Source organism: Choristoneura fumiferana, chromosome 9 (genome assembly GCF_025370935.1).
Source record: "Choristoneura fumiferana chromosome 9, NRCan_CFum_1, whole genome shotgun sequence".
Taxonomy (NCBI): Eukaryota; Metazoa; Arthropoda; class Insecta; order Lepidoptera; family Tortricidae; genus Choristoneura; species Choristoneura fumiferana.
Window position 1 is genome coordinate 565,488 of NC_133480.1, and position 18,476 is coordinate 583,963.

At 37.4% G+C, this 18,476-nt stretch overlaps 1 protein-coding gene across 2 annotated transcripts in view; it reads right to left on the reverse strand.

Annotated features, from left to right (window-relative positions):
- ImpE3 (Ecdysone-inducible gene E3) overlaps positions 1–18,476 on the reverse strand; it is a 31,205-nt gene that overhangs the window by 1,729 nt on the left and 11,000 nt on the right. The window contains exons 2-4 of one of the 2 annotated variants that reach the window (XM_074091766.1): positions 14,988–15,052; positions 9,344–9,555; positions 7,296–7,779 (exon numbers count right to left, since the gene is read on the reverse strand). In XM_074091766.1, coding sequence (XP_073947867.1) covers positions 7,296–7,779; positions 9,344–9,555; positions 14,988–15,047 — 756 coding nt within the window. In that variant the 5' untranslated portion in view covers positions 15,048–15,052. Of the gene's footprint in view, positions 1–7,295; positions 7,780–9,295; positions 9,556–14,987; positions 15,053–18,476 lie in introns of both variants that reach the window. The other variant, XM_074091765.1, reaches the window with a different exon arrangement.

Below are 18,476 nucleotides of genomic sequence, written 5' to 3' on the forward strand. Positions count from 1 at the left end.
TTTACTTTTTATTTGTGCCCAGGTTAAGCGTTGATTTTATTCCCGGAAACTTTGTTAATTAAATATTCTCGTTGCTAATTAAATCTATCTTCATTCAAATTAAAACGACCGTAGAATAATTTACGCGTAATTTTCTTAATTAAATGACTTGAAGTCATCATTACGTTAATGTTTAAAAGTAGCTTTTGCCTGGATTTTGTATGCTCGGTATTTATTCAGTTTTCAATTTTTTTTTCCGTGCAAAAGAAACACGCCAATCTTTTGCACAATTTCTAATTTAAAATGCATTAGTAAACTACAATATAATACCATATATAAGTACTACTATCATTTGGCTTTTTCTTTCCGAAGATAGAAACACAATAGGTACTCAGTTTTTATAAATAAAAAATATTTATTTATATCAACTTACATATTTTATATTGATACATAATTATAAAATAGTGTTATTAGCTAACGAGTGCTTAACTAACTATCTTATTGAAAATAGTATTTTTTACTTCAATGTAAAAACTTGATAGTCATAATTAAAACAGTACCTAAAATTACAAAAATATATATCCCTATTTAAAGTTTGTAACATTGTTATAATTTGTAGCATAATACCCTGATATTATTTTCAATCTACTCGACATAAACATTTACATTGAAAGAAATAAAATATAAGTCTTAAACTCATGATAAGTACCATAAAAAATAAATTGAAATGCAATTAAAATATCTTTAATGTCGACGCTTTTCACGACAAGTTAAGGCACACTAATTTTAAGCTCTAAGTACTCAAAACATTGTATGTATTTCAATGAATCGACCAATGACGCGCTTCAGTTAATAACCAATCACAGCGCAGTGTTTCACTGAACCATAGCGTAAGAATACGTACAGTAGATCAACACAACACGCTGCGCAATAAATTAATGAGCTTATGCACACTTAGTTCTTCGATCTCAATAAACCGAGCGGGCATTTTCAGGATTTTCCGGTTATAATACGTTTTTCATTTGACTTTGCGTGTTTTCGGAAATAGTTGTCAGCGAAAGAGATGCACTATGTCGTGCATTTAGTCATCATCCAAGTTTTGATATGTGAGTCGGTGTCAATAAAAGAATATTAAATTTATTAATGCAACGATTTGACATACCTATCTCGCAAATTAAAAATATAAAAAAGAAAATGGAAAATTCGGTGTTTGACTAACCTTTTTTTATTTTATAAATCAAAGCTTGCATTGCGTGTTGTCGAACGGAAAATCAATTTTTAAACTACTTTCACACATAACAGAGTTATAAGGCGTGTAACGTCACATGAAAGTAGCGTGTGTAGAGAAAAGCATTTAAGAAAGAGACAAAAAAGAGAAGGAAAGAAGAAAGGAAGAGAGCGAATTAGTTCAATTTGCAGCCGAATTTTTTTTCTTCACTAAAATTGAGTGCATGTCACCATGCTAAACTCGCAAATCTGCTATTTAGGAAAAAATTAGATTTGAACCTAAGGTGTTAATCATTGAGATAACAGAATACATGATATAGTAAATTCAGAAGTTGTCAAATACTGTATTGTACAGTGTCGCCATTAGACATTACGAAACGGCCAAGGTACATGCACTCTATTATTAAGATACTAGCGTTTACCCGCGGCTTCGCTCGCGTAAATCATTAGATACAGCAGTTTAATTGAAATTCCGGGATTTTATTAAATTCTCGTGGGAATTCCCTAAAATTACATCGTGGTTTTCATTGACCTTATATTATAACAGCCATGCCAAATTTCATGACTCTAAACCCAGTGGTAGTTATTTCGAGATTGTATCCCTATCCCGTGGGAATATCAGGATAAAAAGTATTCTATGTTTTAATCCAGGTTATAAACTAACTTTTTGCTAAATTTCATCCAAATCCGTCCAGCCATTTCAGCGTGAAAAAGTAACAAACATACTCACTCACTCACTCACAAACTTTCACATTTATAATATTAGTAGGATTAGAGTTCACGTTTCGATAGTTTTGATCACCTTGGCCGCTCTGAAAGATTTGATGGTGACTGTAGGTATAAAGTGTTTTAATTATGATATTGAATGACATATCGAAATCTGGAAGATGACAAGCTTTATCATAGTCGTCTAAATCCTATTGTACACTAAAGGTTGCAAATATCGGATCTCGCTAGAGAGTTTGGACTCGTCCTTCCCCAGTTCGTCGACCATCTCTCTTGCTCGGTTATTTGCATATTCGTGCTGGCAGTCTTTTCGCTCTAACATTTTGGAGAGAGCGAGACGGAGCTGTGCGCGCGCGCCGCCGCCCGAAGACTCGGAGAGCGTTTGGAGAACATCGGGGGAGAAACCTGTAAATAAAAGAGTATTCTTCACATTTGAAACAAGTAGGCGTAGCAAATTAAATGAGCGTTGGGTGTTTTTCAAATATTTTATACAAAGTTAAATAACTGAAAACGTGAGACCCCAAAAATATTTTTGCATTTTAAGTTGTTATTGCGTTTATTTTCAAATAACTTCATTATTTCAAAAATGTACCTATATCATGTTATAAACTTTTAAGATACCATTTCACGGAGAAAATAAAAATGTTAAATAAGCTGATTGCCTTAAAAAAATCTGTAGAAATAAAGAAAAAAAAAGTGTCGTAGTCTAGAGCTCTGTTAAGTAACCAACTTAAACTTTAAGAGTCGGGAAATTTTGAGCTGGTCACTATTTTGAATGGGAAATGTCTTAAAGTCTCATATATTCTTATGTCTGTCAGTAACTAAGTATAGTTAGAAATGATCCCACTCTGCGTACAGTTTGCTGAAGAGCCAGGCTCTGAGTAACACTCGTTGCATAATTAGATTCCTAGAAATTTGTACAGAACCCTTTATGCGTGAGTCCCTCTCACACTTTGCTGCTTTTTTATCATTAGTGCGGTTCCACGAGGTATATAATGTTTTATTGGCGATAAAAACATAAATAACGGACAGGACCCGCCATTTTTCTCCAAGGCAGTAAAGCATCTTGTTCGTCACAGGATCGATGGTTGAGGAGCCGTGTACGATACTTCGATGAACATGTTTCCATGGTTCACAAATAAAATCCTGAATCTTTAGAAGAGTAACGTTGCTGTATGGTTGACAGACGACAACGCAAAGGCTAAACTATGAGATTTGGAATTTGTCTGGGTGGTTTCTAGTGCAGAGATTGTCCATCGCGGGTCAACGCGGCAACGTGGCAAGTCTATTGGGCACCTTTGGACCTGGTGTGATGCGGGCCAGCTTATTTGACTGACCGTACTTTGTATCTATCTAATACCTTCAAACCTAGTGCCATCCACGAAGACGCGTGATTTTGTCCAAATTAGACATTAATGACATATCGAAAATACAAACTGAGACATGGATGTGGTTTCACGGGATACCCGTAAAAGTAACAAATTTGGAGTTGAAATAAAAAATACAAAAAGGCTCCAAAAAAAAAACATAATTAATGACATTGTAATAAGAACCACGGCACGCGTCATCGTGAATGACTCTACCTATAAACGAGCAATTCTTGTATATATAATTATCTCTAGCTTGGTCTTATCTCTGGGTAAACGCTTATTAAAGATTTTTAGTCGCCCAGGTACTTGTATTTGTCTGACCTTTTTATTATTTATAAATAAACCCATCCCGCGACTCCATCCACGTTGTATTCGTTTATCGCTATCCCGCGAGAACTTTGTAAGTTTCCGGGTTAAAAACTAATATGTCCTTCTATGGGACTCAAACTATCTGTGTACCGAATTTTATCTAAATCGCTTTGGTTTAGACGTGATTCAGTTACATCTTCACAAACTTTCACATTTATAATACTTATATATTTAGTAGGAGTCATCATCATCCCAGCCTATATACGTCCCACTGCTGGGCACAGGCCTCCTCTCAGAACAAGAGGGCTTGGGCCGTAGTTCCCACGCGGGCCCAGTGCGGATTGGGAACTTCACACGCACCGGAGGTTTGTGCAGGTTTCCTCACGATGTTTTCCTTCACCGCAAAGCTCGTGGTAAATTTCAAATGTAATTCCGCACGTGAATTTCGAAAAACTCAGAGGTGCGAGCCGGGGTTTGAACCCACGACCCTCTGCTTGAGAGGCGATAGGTCAAACCACTAGGCCACCACGGCTTTTTAGTAGGAGTCTTTAGTAGGATTTAGTAGGAGTAGGATAGGATAATTATACTGTCAAACTTGACAATACTCGTAGATTTGAATTATCTGTTTGATGGGTAGTGTGGTACTTTATATACACGCAATCATTTTATAAATGAGTGCTTTTATGTGTTTATTATGATGTGGTCTTAACGCTATAAGGACTATCTTTTTCTTTCAGAAAATATTATTTATCAAACAGATGCAAAATTCCACTGAAAATGATGTATATATTGCCCTCCCCAGTCGTACCCAGAGTGAAGTGGTTTGAGCTGTACTTTCCCAGATCTATACGATAAGAAAAGTTTGCACTTGGCTACTACAAAACGTTTACATAACCAGTATTTCTATTTTCTACGTGTAGTGGAGCCGCGAAACCGACGCGAAAGGTGATAAAAGTTTAACAACGACGTCATAAAACTGTTATTCTCTGGGCGAGGAAAACCGCATAGCACGATCTAGCTAGGTACAGGAAGACAGAGGTTCCATGAGAAAATTTGGTATTCATACTGTATTAAGCTTAAACCGGCGGCCGTATCGTCTAACGCGCTGACGTTCGCAATCGCATTCATCATCTCTTTCTACCCTCGTCTTATACCATGCGACAGAAAGAAGTCGCGAAAAAATCATCATCTTCATCAGCCTACAGCAGTCCACTGCTGGACATAGGCCTCTTCCATGGCGCGTCACAATACTGTCTTCAGCCTCTCGCATCCATCCGCCGCCAGCGATCCTCTTAAGTCCATCCGTCCACCGTGCCTCAGGGCGCCCTACACTACGCTTTCCCGTCCGTGGTCTCGTTCGAGGACTCGTCTGCTCCACCGTTCATTGGTCCTGCGACAGACGTGGCCAGCCCAACGCCACTTCAGCGATGGTGATAATATTGTGCCATATGCGCTAGACAATAAGGCAACACACTGGAATCACAATAGTTTCAACACTTTTTTCTTTCACACGGTTTGGATGAGGATAGAAAGAAGGTGAATGCAAGTTTAGACTTGCAAGAAACATCGTGCAAGTTGCATTACATTGCGAGGCCGTAAAGCCGACGAGTTTGTAGTGGTCAATCGAGCGCCGCGATGTAATGCAACTTGCACGATTTTTCTGGCAAGTGTAAACTAGGCTTTAGACAATACGGCCTCGGATCCTGTACCTTCTAAGACTTAATATACAATGTCTGTGAAGATAACTCAAGACATATATTTTACGAGACAATAATTTTAAGGGATCTTTGCTTTACGGGTCATATCGGATTTAACGGCTGTCACATTTATGATCCCTTTTATACCCTTTTATGTGACATTTTATGAACTTTAATGTGGATTTATTGATGTATACCTGTCTCGGTCATTCTCTAGTTTTGTGCACTGCGTGAACTGCGCCAAATTAATACAAATCCACTTACACCTGCGCAATGGGAGAATGGTAGAGGATGGAATGATTTGCTATAAAAAAGTAATTTTTAATTTAATTATAGTTGGTCAGGAATCCTGGCCCAGGATTTCTTTTAGCGAACCCATTCACGATATAGTTATTTCTTAACACACTTAATTTGATAAAAAAATGTTTTTATTTATTTAACAGCTGATCGGTGCAATATATCTAATTCGGATCTTAGATCAAAATGACCAATATAGCAGTAGCTATTTACTATTCGCGCATTATATTTTGCATAATATATTGAGAGGAAACGAAAATGGTCTATGGTGTAAATGACAACATAACTCTTCTTTGCGGCGTATTCTGGTCAAAATTATCCCATTTTACGCTTGCGCGCCAAAACAGAATACTAATGAAAAGAAGATGCCACATAGTCCAGTCAACGAGGAGTTGTTTGTATAAGGTGATCATATAATAATTAATTGGACTGCCAAAATGTATGTAGGATCTGCTGTCTGTTTGCTTGTCAAATTTTTATATTTATTAGGATATTAAAACCTCTCCGGACCATTGAAGTTGAAGCTTTAAAACCATTTAGAAAGTCTAAAATAATTAATGAATTAATCATTTAATTGATTATACCTGGGCGACCGAGCTTTACTCGGGCTATAACTCGATAATAAGCGTTTTCCCAAAGATAAGACCAAGCTAGATCGATTTGTCATCCCCAAAAACCTCTACATACCAAATTTCATCGAAATCGTTGGAGCCGTTCCCGAGATTCTGTTTATATGTATAAACAAGAATTGCTCGTTTATATAGGTAATTGATTAATTTGGTGTAAATAATATATGCAGCATTTTTTATAGATAGAACTGTAAAAACAAAAAAAAAAGCTATTGAATCTATTCTATCTTTCAGTGCCATTGATCTTTTTGGTAAAAAAAAATACTTTTACTGTTTACGAACTTAATATTAAAGTTTAATTTTGGTCATAGTCCAACATTTCATGAATGTACTATAATTTAGGGTCTAATTGAATCCACGAAGTTGGCCCGCTCTAATGTAACTGATACACCAAATTATCAAAGTTCATGAATATGCCGGTGGAATAATAAGTGAATTTAATATTATTTATTTTAATAAGTACGACCTAAACAAAACATTGAACTAAACTATTTTAATACTGGTTGCATTGGTTCCACCCATATAACGGGTCTTTATCGGTTTGCATAGTTGTTGAAAATCATAATACTTTACTTTGTCCTAACTTTTTTTTCTTTGAGTCCATTAATTCTTTATAAACAAACCTAACCTAACCTAAAGCGTTCTCCAGGTGACCAATAAAAAAAATCTTAAGATTTACGGTTTGGGAGGGCAAAAATGATGAGTAGGAAAAATTATGACATACTTAACATTATGAGTTTCAAAAGTTATGCGACTAGATTTCCCTTATCTAACTGTTTCATATGTACGCAGCGATGTGTGAAAGACAAATATTTTACTTTATACAAGTTTTTACTTGACTTGAAATTTGATACAGATATAATGTACACTTTTTTTACTGAACTATTGTTCTTAATGGTAAGTGGTTGATTTAACTAAAAAAATATATCCTACGTATTTTCAAAAACAAACGTTAAAATTGCTTAACTTTGTGTTAACGAGGTTTTCAATCAGTGAACCTTTCTTTTATCATATCACACCACCTATGGATTCTTATAAAACTAAAAATATCAAGTACTCACATAATAATCCGAAAGCCTCTGTTTCTTGGCATCCCGACTCAGCAGATCATACAGCAGCAGAAGCCTCAGATTCGACGAGCTCAGGTTCCCCCCCTTCGAACCTTGAGGACCAGCTCTCACATCATTCACCAACCTGTCATCATCAGTGTCATACGCCAATTTAATCATCTCTCTCACATTAGGCGATAGATACTGTAGGTTCTCTTCGAAGTCTTCTAACAGAAGACTATCAGATCTTGAAATTTTGTCCACGTCAGCTTCGAAATTGGGGGGGAGTAGATGTGACTGCAGCGTCGGTTCTAGCAGTGGCTTTACTTCTTCCTCTTGGATGGATAATAATGGTTCATCAGCCAGGTTCTTCATGGGTTTGATGACAGTGTGGAGGTGGTGCTGGTTTGGAGGGAGGAGGTAGGTGCGGTCGTTGGGCTTAGGGGGGGCGATGGGGGCGTATAAACCGGGCTTGTGGTACGGGGTTGTTTGTTGCCTGGAAGTTTAATAACAGTTTAGTTAATTTAAGGACGATCAGATAGTCAAGTGGTTACAGAACTTGACTGTGAAGCTTGAGGACCAGGGTTAATTCCCGATTGGGACAGATGTTTGTATGAGAAATACGAATGTTTATTCCATTTCATAACCTAAACTGACCACAAATTTGATGACATTTATCTCGATTTAACTAGTTATACCTAATAAGTAATCATGGTGTAAAGCCTGCTCATTTTATGAACTTCGTTAGAAACGGCGCAACTTTCCAAATTTGTTTACAGTTTTTGCAACTTCCAATCAAACAAAATCTAACTTGTAAATTTATACAGTAACTGCAAGTTACGAAACTAGTTGAGTTTATGGAAATAGTTTCCAAGTGGAGCGGTAAAGTTTTAGAAGTTTGCCATTAAAACGTAGCTAAAGAGGGACAGAGGCCGAAATGTGAAAACAACCTACGCAATGACTAAATTGTCTAAGTACGCAACTATGTCTTTTATGTGATTTATGTCTCTTTGAATGACAACTGAAACTATTCCTTCAAAGGCATACTCGTAACTTGAGTATCTGTCTCTTCTTCTAAGTCGTTACCACTCTGAACAGACTTTTTTGGGCAAATTATAATGTGGTGGTTTATTTTCCCCTTGCCTTCCACACCGCAGAGCTGGAGTCCGGAGTTTGTAGTAAAGTTGGCAATAGCGCTGCTGCCCATTCTCTGCTCTTACACCCACCTTTGTCTATTACACCCACGGGAACGATGTGTCCGTCCTATTCTAAAACCTGACACGGCACGGGCAATACTGTTTACTAGGTAATCTTTATTGTCACCCATGGGACATTTCACGAAATAATATATTATACTGAGCCAGTGCCAGATTCACAACCGAAATGACACACAATCTACTATTTTTTTGTATTGTCTATTTGTACTTAATCTTTGCGTACGTGTCCGGGACGATCTGGACACGTACGCAAAGGACTGGCTTGGCATTGCGTCAGAACGAGAGTTGTGGAGGTCAAGAGGGGAGGCTTTTGCCCAGCAGTGGGACACTATACAGGCTACTTAAAAAAAAATTGTGTCTTCTGTTGTGAATGAATATTATAGATTTTTTTTCTTCCTTTATACCTACTAACTATAACGTCAACGATTGCTGCTGCAATTTGTCCGAAACATTAAGGTAACCTTAAATATTATTTGATTACTTAATTAAGTCCCGTACGTAGTTAAGAGTGGAAACTGCGAAAATAGATAGGAAGAAAGAGACGAGTGAAAAGAGTCAGGCAATTAAGAATACCCCTGGTGTTGCAGATGTTTATGGGCGGTGGTGATCTCTTACCACCTGGAGACCCACTTGCTCGTTTGCCATCCAGTAGAATAAAAAAAAAAAAAACCATCATGATACATTGTTCTTTGTATTTGCATCAGGCCTTATTTCTTCTTTTTGGAAAGATCATAGAAATAAAGACGAAATATTCTGAAATGTTTAAGTTAAGAAAAGAAAGAGAAAGACCATCACCTAAGAGTCTGAAAGCGTTGTAGCCTGTTCGGGTACCAATTAACATACACTACGTCCGGTCTACCCGTTGGTCTACTAGTTGGTCTGCTGGTTGGTCTGCTGGTTGTTCTGATTGGACGGCTGGTCGTTGGCTGGTTGGTCGTCTTCACGGGTTCGTCACGGACTTCGTAGGTCATTTGGTCGGTTAGATGAGCGATGACTTGCATAGCTGCCGGGAGGTAGGAGCCCGATAGTTGGTCCTGCTGCTTAGCTGTAAAGACCTGAAAGATAATGAAGGATTTTATTAGGGCAAGAAAGGTTAAACTATTTAATCATCAAATAAATATCTGTTTCTTTCTTTCAGATTCTTGCAAAAGAGGGACAGCAAGAATTCTTGATATAGAGGCGATATTATAAAAGTTGTCTACAAACAAGTTTTTTTATAGAAGCTTTTTTGCTTTCAATATGTACCTAAATAGTGCCATAGGCTCAGTATAGTAATCCTTGATAGTGCATAATATTATAATGTACATTATATTATTCATGACATTGAGATGGGAGGTTAATTTCTAGGGATAATACTAGACAATAACTTATCCTGGAAGCCTCAAGTTGATAAGAAATGTAAGTTGGTAAATAGTTTCGTGTATCCGATTCGGAGACTCGCAATGGTTGTAAATAAAAAAACGGCGCTTTTAGCGTATCATGGTTACGTGATGTCAGTGCTCAGGTACGGGTTGCTGCTTTGGGGAAATTCTTATGACATTAATAGGCTTTTCATTAGCCAAAAAAAATGCATAAGGGCTATCTGCAGTAGACCACCACTGACATCATGTAAACAATTATTTGACGAATTGAAAGTACTCACTCTTCCATCACTATATATACTGGAAATTAGTAAATTTGTAAAAAATAATTTTAATTTGTTTACTCAGCTCGGAAATGTGTGTAAATTCAACACTAGATATCCCAAAAACTGATACTGCCTAAAATAATGTCAGAGTTGCGCAACAGGAATTGCTATTGTATGGCTACAAAAATCTTTAACAACATTCCGAAAGATATAAAAAAATTGCCATATAAAAGATTTGTGAGTGTGCTATATAAATGGTTATTACAAAAACGTTTTTATTGTGTTAAGGAATTTCTGTCTGTGAAATATGATAATGAACAATTAAGTGATGTATTTTTTCTTTAAGAATAATAAGGCATGACATTTTATAATTGTATTTGATAGTTCTGAGAGGAGGCCTGTGCCCAGCAGTGGGACGTATATGGGCTGGGATGATGATGATGAGTTTGTTTTTTATTTTTTTATTTTTCAATGTATGACATTTGATAATTTGATTTTGTACTTTTTTTTTGAGTTTTTTAGGCATGACATTTGTTAATTGAATTATACAATTGAATTGAGGTGTTATTATATTATTATATAAATTTTACATAAACATTTGCATGCTGGTGATGCCGGCGAGAGCGCTGTACGAATTCTTCTATTACTGTATAAACAACTGATGTAACCGCTTCTCAAGTGAATAAATAGATTTGAATTTGAATTTGAATTTGAATTTGAATTTAATGGAAATGCATCAAAATTAACTTGCAAGATTTGAAACAAAGAAACATACGAGGTGAATTTAAAATAAAAGCTTGTAAACATACTGCGATGATAAGCTGAAGACTACTTATTTCACGGGTGCTTCGTCAACGACTTTTAAAAAAACACTTGATTTTTTCCTCCTAAATTTTCTGTGTTCTCTGAAAACAACAGCTTTGGATTCGACGGCACCCAAATGAGTTCTCAGTAATCCTTCAATTATAAAACAGTGATTGTTTTCCTTCGTAGAGTGCTGACTCAGCCTAATTGAGGTTTTCATTAGCCTTTCATTATTATTAAAAGAAATTGACTTCGGTTTCATAAAATTACGTAAATTTGACTGCCTTTAATAGCTTTAAATAAATAAGTACTCAAAAGGAAAAAAAAACAAGTCTAGTAGGTATTCTAGCTAGAGCTGTGTTAAGTAACTAAGCTAAGTAGCTAAATCTCTTCCTATTTTCAAAAATCTCGTCAAGGCTCACTTCTTGACACTGCCTTCTTAGCTCTGTCCTCAGTCTTTCTGTGTTTATCTATTTCATTTCCTATTTTCTTATCCTTTTTCTCCCATTACGGCCTTATTGTTAATTTATATTGCTATTTTATGTTAATAGTTTATGTATTGTATGAGTATTGCATTTTAATATTATTGATTTTTTGTTTGTTTTTATTTTCTGTTTCTGTTTCCGCTACCTATTTTTGTAACATATAATTTCTTGTACCCAAATGGTTGTCTGGAAGAGATCGCTTCTAAGCGATAAGACCGGCTATTGTCTACCCTTAATCTAAGTGTTTATATCATAAGTTTTTGTACTGCTTTATGGTGTGCAATAAAGAATATTTGTATTGTATTGTATTGTAACTTGAACTTCAAATGTCGGGATCCTTTCAAAATCGTACTGGCTCAAAAAATCCCGGTATGTGCTCGTATATGTCCCGACTATAATGTTTAAAACTTTCGTGATTTTCACTCACAATTATTAAAATACCACAAATGGGACTTATCACGCTAACACACATAAGAAATTTACCTCGACGTTTGGACCACATTACAGCACTGGCCATACACACTTATCTATGACAGTGGCCATGGTCACGTGTAGACCAAAGAGTATTAGTACCAATATAGAAAAAGAGTGGCAACTCTATGGTCAAATTTGCATGTATGGTAACAAGCGCTATCTGGTAGCTAGCTAAAGAACTAAATCTGACATAACACACACATGTACATGCACGCACACAACAAGCTTAACGTCTATAAAGCCCAGTTTAGACCTGTAAGAAAATTGCGCAAGTTGCATTACATCGCGAGGCCGGAAAGCAAACGAGTTTATGTTGGTCACTTCACTTGGTCACCCAAGCGGAGCAATGTAATACAACTTTAAGAAAACAGCAAAAAATCAGATAAACTTAAAAATCATCCGCGAAAGCCAGACAGCCAACATACAGCGGAAAGATGGCGGACAGACTGAATTTTTCAAGTCCACGTTTGACACATTTGTCAATTTAGTGCTATCATTTTGTCGCCAGAGGCGCTGGCGTGTACGTAAAAAAGGTGACGTTTTAAGTGTGCCCCCACTGGTGTAGACTGAAGTGTGGGTGACAAGTCTGCCTAGCAGCGCGAGTCCTTCGAACTACCCGCACTTGTTAATTCTTCGTACTTGATCGAAACGTCGAATAAATATTACTCGTGTTTAGCGTGATAAGTCCCGTTTGTGGTATTTTCATTATGTCCCGATTGTCGAAGTTGCAGATGGTAGGACCTTGTGCAAGGTCCGCCCGGATTGCTACCACCATCTTACTCGCTAATCCTGCCGTGAAACAGCAGTGCTTGCACTGTTGTGTTTCGACGTGGAGAGTAAGACAGCCGGTGAACTGGCACTTGAGGTATCCCATCTTAGGCTTCAGGTTGGCCACGCATCTTCAATCCCCCTGGTGTTGCAGGTGTCTATGGGCGGTGGTGATCTCTAAGCATCAGGAGACATACTTGCTCGTTTGCCATACAGACAAATAAAAAAAAAGTTGAACTTACTTTGGACGAGTGTTTGTCATTCAAAAATATACATGAAGACAACGATCAAACCATGAGGCTTCAGCGCTTATTATCAGTATTCATCATCCCAGCCTATATACGTCCCACTGCTGGGCACAGGCCTCCTCTCAGAACAAGAGGGCTTGGGCCGTAGTTCCCACGCGGGCCCAGTGCGGATTGGGAACTTCACACGCACCATTGAATATAGACTATTAGTATTAAATTGTAAAAAATAACTGACGGATTTAATCCGAGTGAACTTTCTAGATCCTGATTAAACTATTTCAGTCCCGAACTTTTGTATAGGGGACGAACAATCGCGAAACGTCTATACTTAATGAAAGGGTACCTATTGTTCGTAAACTTGTATTAATTGAATGCTTTAAGTATAAGGCTATTGTTATAAAATAATACTGATAATGAAGCCGTGGTGGCCTAGTGGTTTGACCTATCGCCTCTCAAACAGAGGGTCGTGGGTTCAAACCCCGGCTCGCACCTCTGAGTTTTTCGAAATTGATATGCGGAATTACATTTGAAATTTACCACGAGCTTTGCGGTGAAGGAAAACATCGTGAGGAAACCTGCACAAACCTGCGAAGCAATTCCATGGTGCGTGTGAAGTTCCCAATCCGCACTGGGCCCGCGTGGGAACTATGGCCCAAGCCCTCTTGTTCTGAGAGTAGGCCTGTGCCCAGCAGTGGGACGTATATAGGCTGGGGGTCTATATTGAACACCATAAATCACCACATGTGTAGAATTTTATTCATCTTGGCTTAAATACGGCCCACTGTAGGGCACAGGTCTCTTCTTGGAATAAGAGGGCTTTGGCTATAGGTAGTTCCCACGCGGACCCAGTCATCAGTCATCAACAACTTCACACACACCAAATTCTTTACAGTGTGTGCTATGGTTTTCTCGCAATGTTCAAACTCAAACTCAAGTGATGATGATGTGTCTTCAACGTAAAGCTTATAATGCTAAATTTCAAATTCAATTCCGCTCAAAAATTTGGAAAAACTTAGAGTTCTGAGCCAGGGCTGAACCCACGATCCTCTGCTTGAGAGGTCATAGGTCAAACCACTGCAGCTTCTATTTGATGTATCTTATAAATACTATATTTCATAAAATTAAAATAAGAAATACGTTGACGACCATTGAGATACAAATACCACCACGTGACAGAATCACTGAATGTTAATCAGGTTTTTTTTAAATAAAAATATGAGCTTTATGAATATAATTGTTCGATACAGCGCCATCTATAGTTCATCTGCTGAACTAGATAGCTTGCTAATTAATCAAAATGATCGATGCCCGTTGATATTCATGTATCTCAGCAGTTACAAAATAAAACACAAAATGTGGTGGCGCTAGTATCGCGCATCAATATAAATAAGGTTTTTAAGTTTGTTTGTCACTGTTCCATTGCAATCGGCTTCGGAGTAAAAAGTGCAAAAAACCAACCGGTCTCTCATTTCGGGCACCCAACTTTACAATAATATTGGGATATATTTTAGATTAAGAACCTCTCTGTTGATTATATTCTGAAATCGTAGAGTTTTTGACATTGTCCACGCCATTCTTATCTGTGCGTAATGAAAGTTGACAAGTTTGAATATTCATAATTCTCAGTTGTCATCGACACGGCTAACAATAGTTAGTTACGGCAGGTAATTTCTCTTTCGGCCGCTTTGTTTTGTTCTGTTGCCATTTTGAAGTATTTTGAAGTTTCTTGTACAAGCTTTTATTTCGACCTTCATATTTTTTAAGTAAGGAACCCCGAAAAAGTAATAATGTATTAACTATGTATGAATAGATTGTTAGTAACTTATTTTGTCATGTAGATAATTACTAGTAGGCTGTGTTTCCACCAGAGAAGTGCGAGGATGCGTAGCGAGGAATATGTTTGTCATAAACCAATAGAAACGCTTCATTTACCTATTCTCGCTCAGCGCATCTCTAGTGAAAACAGCTGAGCTGAGCGAAGATAAGTAAATGAAACGTTTCGATTGGTTCACGTTAAAGACATTCCTCGCACGCCTCTGGTGGAAATGCAACCAATTTAAAATAAAAAAAAAGATACTTACCACATTGAAAGTGATCGATTGGAGGAATACAGCCACTAGAACTAGTTGTTGCATCATCATGCTGGCTGAAAAAAAAAGTTATTTTTAGTTTTTATTTTTAAGTGGCAGGCCCCAGTCGATGGCGGGATGATCTGGACGCCTTTCTTCGCAGCTGGTCAGGGATCGCCCAAGACCGGGTCGAGTGGAGGACATGGGGGGAGGCCTTTTCCCAGCAGTGGGACACCTCTATAGGCTTTTAAATAATAATAATATTTTTTAAGTAATTTTTAATTCAAACTTTTTTGTCGACTGAAATTTCATAGAAATTCAACTTATATGTGTAACTAATTTTGAAATATCCGACCACTAGAACTAGATCAGAATTAACTTGTAAGACTTAAAACAAACAAGTAAATAAACGAGGAATCTACTTACTGTGTTCAAAATATCATAATCATCATCATCATCATATCAGCCATGATTGGATATAGTAGGCCTCCTTCCATAGACCTCCAGTTACTTCGGTTGGTCCGTAAACCCACGGCTTTAATCTTGTTGGTGGACCTCCTACGCTGCGCTTATCTATCAGAGTTGTATTAAATAATTGTTGAGTTTCTTGCCGGATTCTTCTCAACAGGGGTTTTTCCGAACCAGTGGTGTATTTTTTTGGTATTTATAATTGCTAGTTGTAGCCTAAATGAACGCCATTGACGCCAGGTCGTTGGTTTGGGAGTTGGGGCACAGGATGAGGGACAGAGGAGGTGACCCCCGTTCCGGGTCGTACTTGGTCCAATACAACGAGGCAATGCCGCTGGGATGATGGGTATACATTTGGGCCAAGTACGGGACGGGTCAATACTCAATAGTACTTTTTATTTTATTATTTAAGTCATTATTATTTCATTAATTTATATTTATTGATATTTTGTATTTTTATTGTATAATTGTTTTTTTTTTCTAGTATTATAGATTTATTTTGATTTGTGCTGTGTTATGTTGTATTAATAAATGAATTGAACATAAGAATTTTGACTTTGACTTTGAGTTACACCTTTGGCCTACACATTCCATGGTAAGGAGCCTAACGCTGGTCAATTTATTGCAAAACCTTTCTCCATCTGTGAAACGTACTTGAACTCGATTGGTTTCAACTTTTCTGAAGTAGCTTTTATAAAGTTTGCTCAAACATAATCAGCGAGCGGTTCTAACGGTGGCTCAAACAGTATGCCGGATAATTACAGAGTTCGGCAACTATGAGCATTGTTTGGGTGTTTTGTAATAATCATAATTTTGCTGAGTAACTTTTTTGTTTGTTGTCGGTGTTTTAATTTTAATTTCCAGTAAACAGTTGGCGAAACTCGTAACTCATCAATCATCATTTCTATTTACATTCAATGATACTACGAGTACCTACTGAGACCTAATAAAGACATGTTAAAAAAGTTTCAATTAAGTTGAAGTTTAAGTTATAATTTATTATGTACAATATAGACAACTTAATTGTAAGGCTAGAATTTAAATATATCTGACTTGTCTATCGCATTGGGCATGCCTGTAATGATAGATTTAAGTTTTGCAAATTATAAATAAGTAAATAATAAATAAAAAAGCGGTACAAAATTTGGCCCACTCTACGTACAGAGAGAGAAGCGCAGTTTTTCGGCAAGAACTCAAATACGGTATATCCGATCATGTTGAAACCAATTTTCGTTGGAAGTATTTATTAAGCGTTACCTTTTCATATTTTTTGGACAAATGGTTTACAAGATAGAGAGGGGGGGGCACAATTTTTGCTACTTTGGGAGCGATTATTTCCGGAAATCTTTACAAATCAAAAAAGTTTTTGAGAAACCTTACTATCTTTTCAAAACAGCTGTCGAACTATGTGCCACACGTTGATGCGAGTTAATTTTTTTTTAATTTCTGCTACGTGTATAAAGCGTGTACGTGTGTAGTGCCCCCCCTATAAATATTTATTTTTGTTATTTAACTCTAAAACTAAATAGCGGCTATGACAAGACATCTGTACTCCAAATTTAATTGATATACATCTTGTTGTTTTCGAGTAAAATGCCTGTGACATACGGACGGGCAGACAGACAGAAATACAGACGGACTTGACGAAACTAAAAGGGTTCCGTTTTTGCCATTTTGGCTCCGGAACCCTAAAAAAGAGCTACAAGAATTGCATTGCCTAGTAGCCCCGACCCAGCCCGGGTGGCCCGGGGAGGACATAGATAGTTATTATCACGGAAAATTTCATAGTTTCCGCGGGGATAGCGATAAATGAGCTCGACGCGGACGGAGCCGCAGGCCACAGCTATAAGAAAGAAATGTGACAGTTAAAAACTTTTCGTAAATATTCGTTCCCAATCCGCACTGGGCCTGCGTGGGAGCTACGTCCCAAGCCCTATCATTGTGAGAGGACGCCTGTGCCCAGCAGTGGGACATAAATAGGCTGGGATGATGATGATGATTCGTTATGGAATCAAATGATCATACGGACGTAGTAAAGCAAAAACCTTGTCGTAAACTGGTGCTTTAAGCCATAAACGTGTTTACTCTTACGGCAAAGTTTATTGAACTTTATTATAATAAAGTATTGTAATGCTAAAACGTTGAAATTCCGCCGCCGAGTCGTACTAAGTAATTTATTGGTATGAGTTGGGTTCGAACCCGGTCCGATCAGTTTGAGGTCACAGTGTAGGGTGGGCATGTCGTGCAAAAAAAGGTGGATATTTTTTTCATAATGTAGAGAATCTAGGGTAGGTGTTTTGTATTGTTTTTTTTTCTTTTATATAAGAGAAGGCAAACTGCATGAGGGTCACCTGATAGAAAGCAATCACCACCGCCCATGGACACCCGCAACACGAAGGGTACACAGGTGCGTTGCCGGCCCTTTGAAATCCTGATAGGTTGGTTTTTTAAAGATCCCTAAGTTGTACCTCTCTGGAAATGTAAACTGGTTCCATATTTTATTTTTTGTAAATGATTAATGTTGAATGAAGCCGTAGTATGTATCTTCTCAAGCAGTTCTCTGCTCCATGATATTTCGTAGGTTCGAACCGAAACTCAGTTTTCGAAGTTTATGTATGTAGATTCTATATCATTGAGAGGGGATTTTTGGGAATATTCAAAACCGGGCAAAAAGAGGGGTGTTATAAGTTTGACCGCTATGTGTGTGTGTGTGTGTGTGTGTGTGTGTGTGTCTGTCTGTCTGTCTGTATGTCTGTGGCACCGTAGTTCTTAAACGGGTGGACCGATTTGGTAGTTCTTAAACAGGTTTACCGATTTGAATGCGGTTTCTTTTAATTGAAAGCAGGTTTTCTAGCAATGGTTCTTAGACATGTTTTATCAAAATCGGTTCAGCCGTTTTTGAGACATTAAACTTTGGTTTTCATGATTGGTTATTTGGAGTCTTTTGTATTTTTTATTTCAACTCCTAATTTGTTACTTTTACGGTCATCCCGTAAAATCATATCGAAAATACAAACTGCCGCTGGTCTCTTG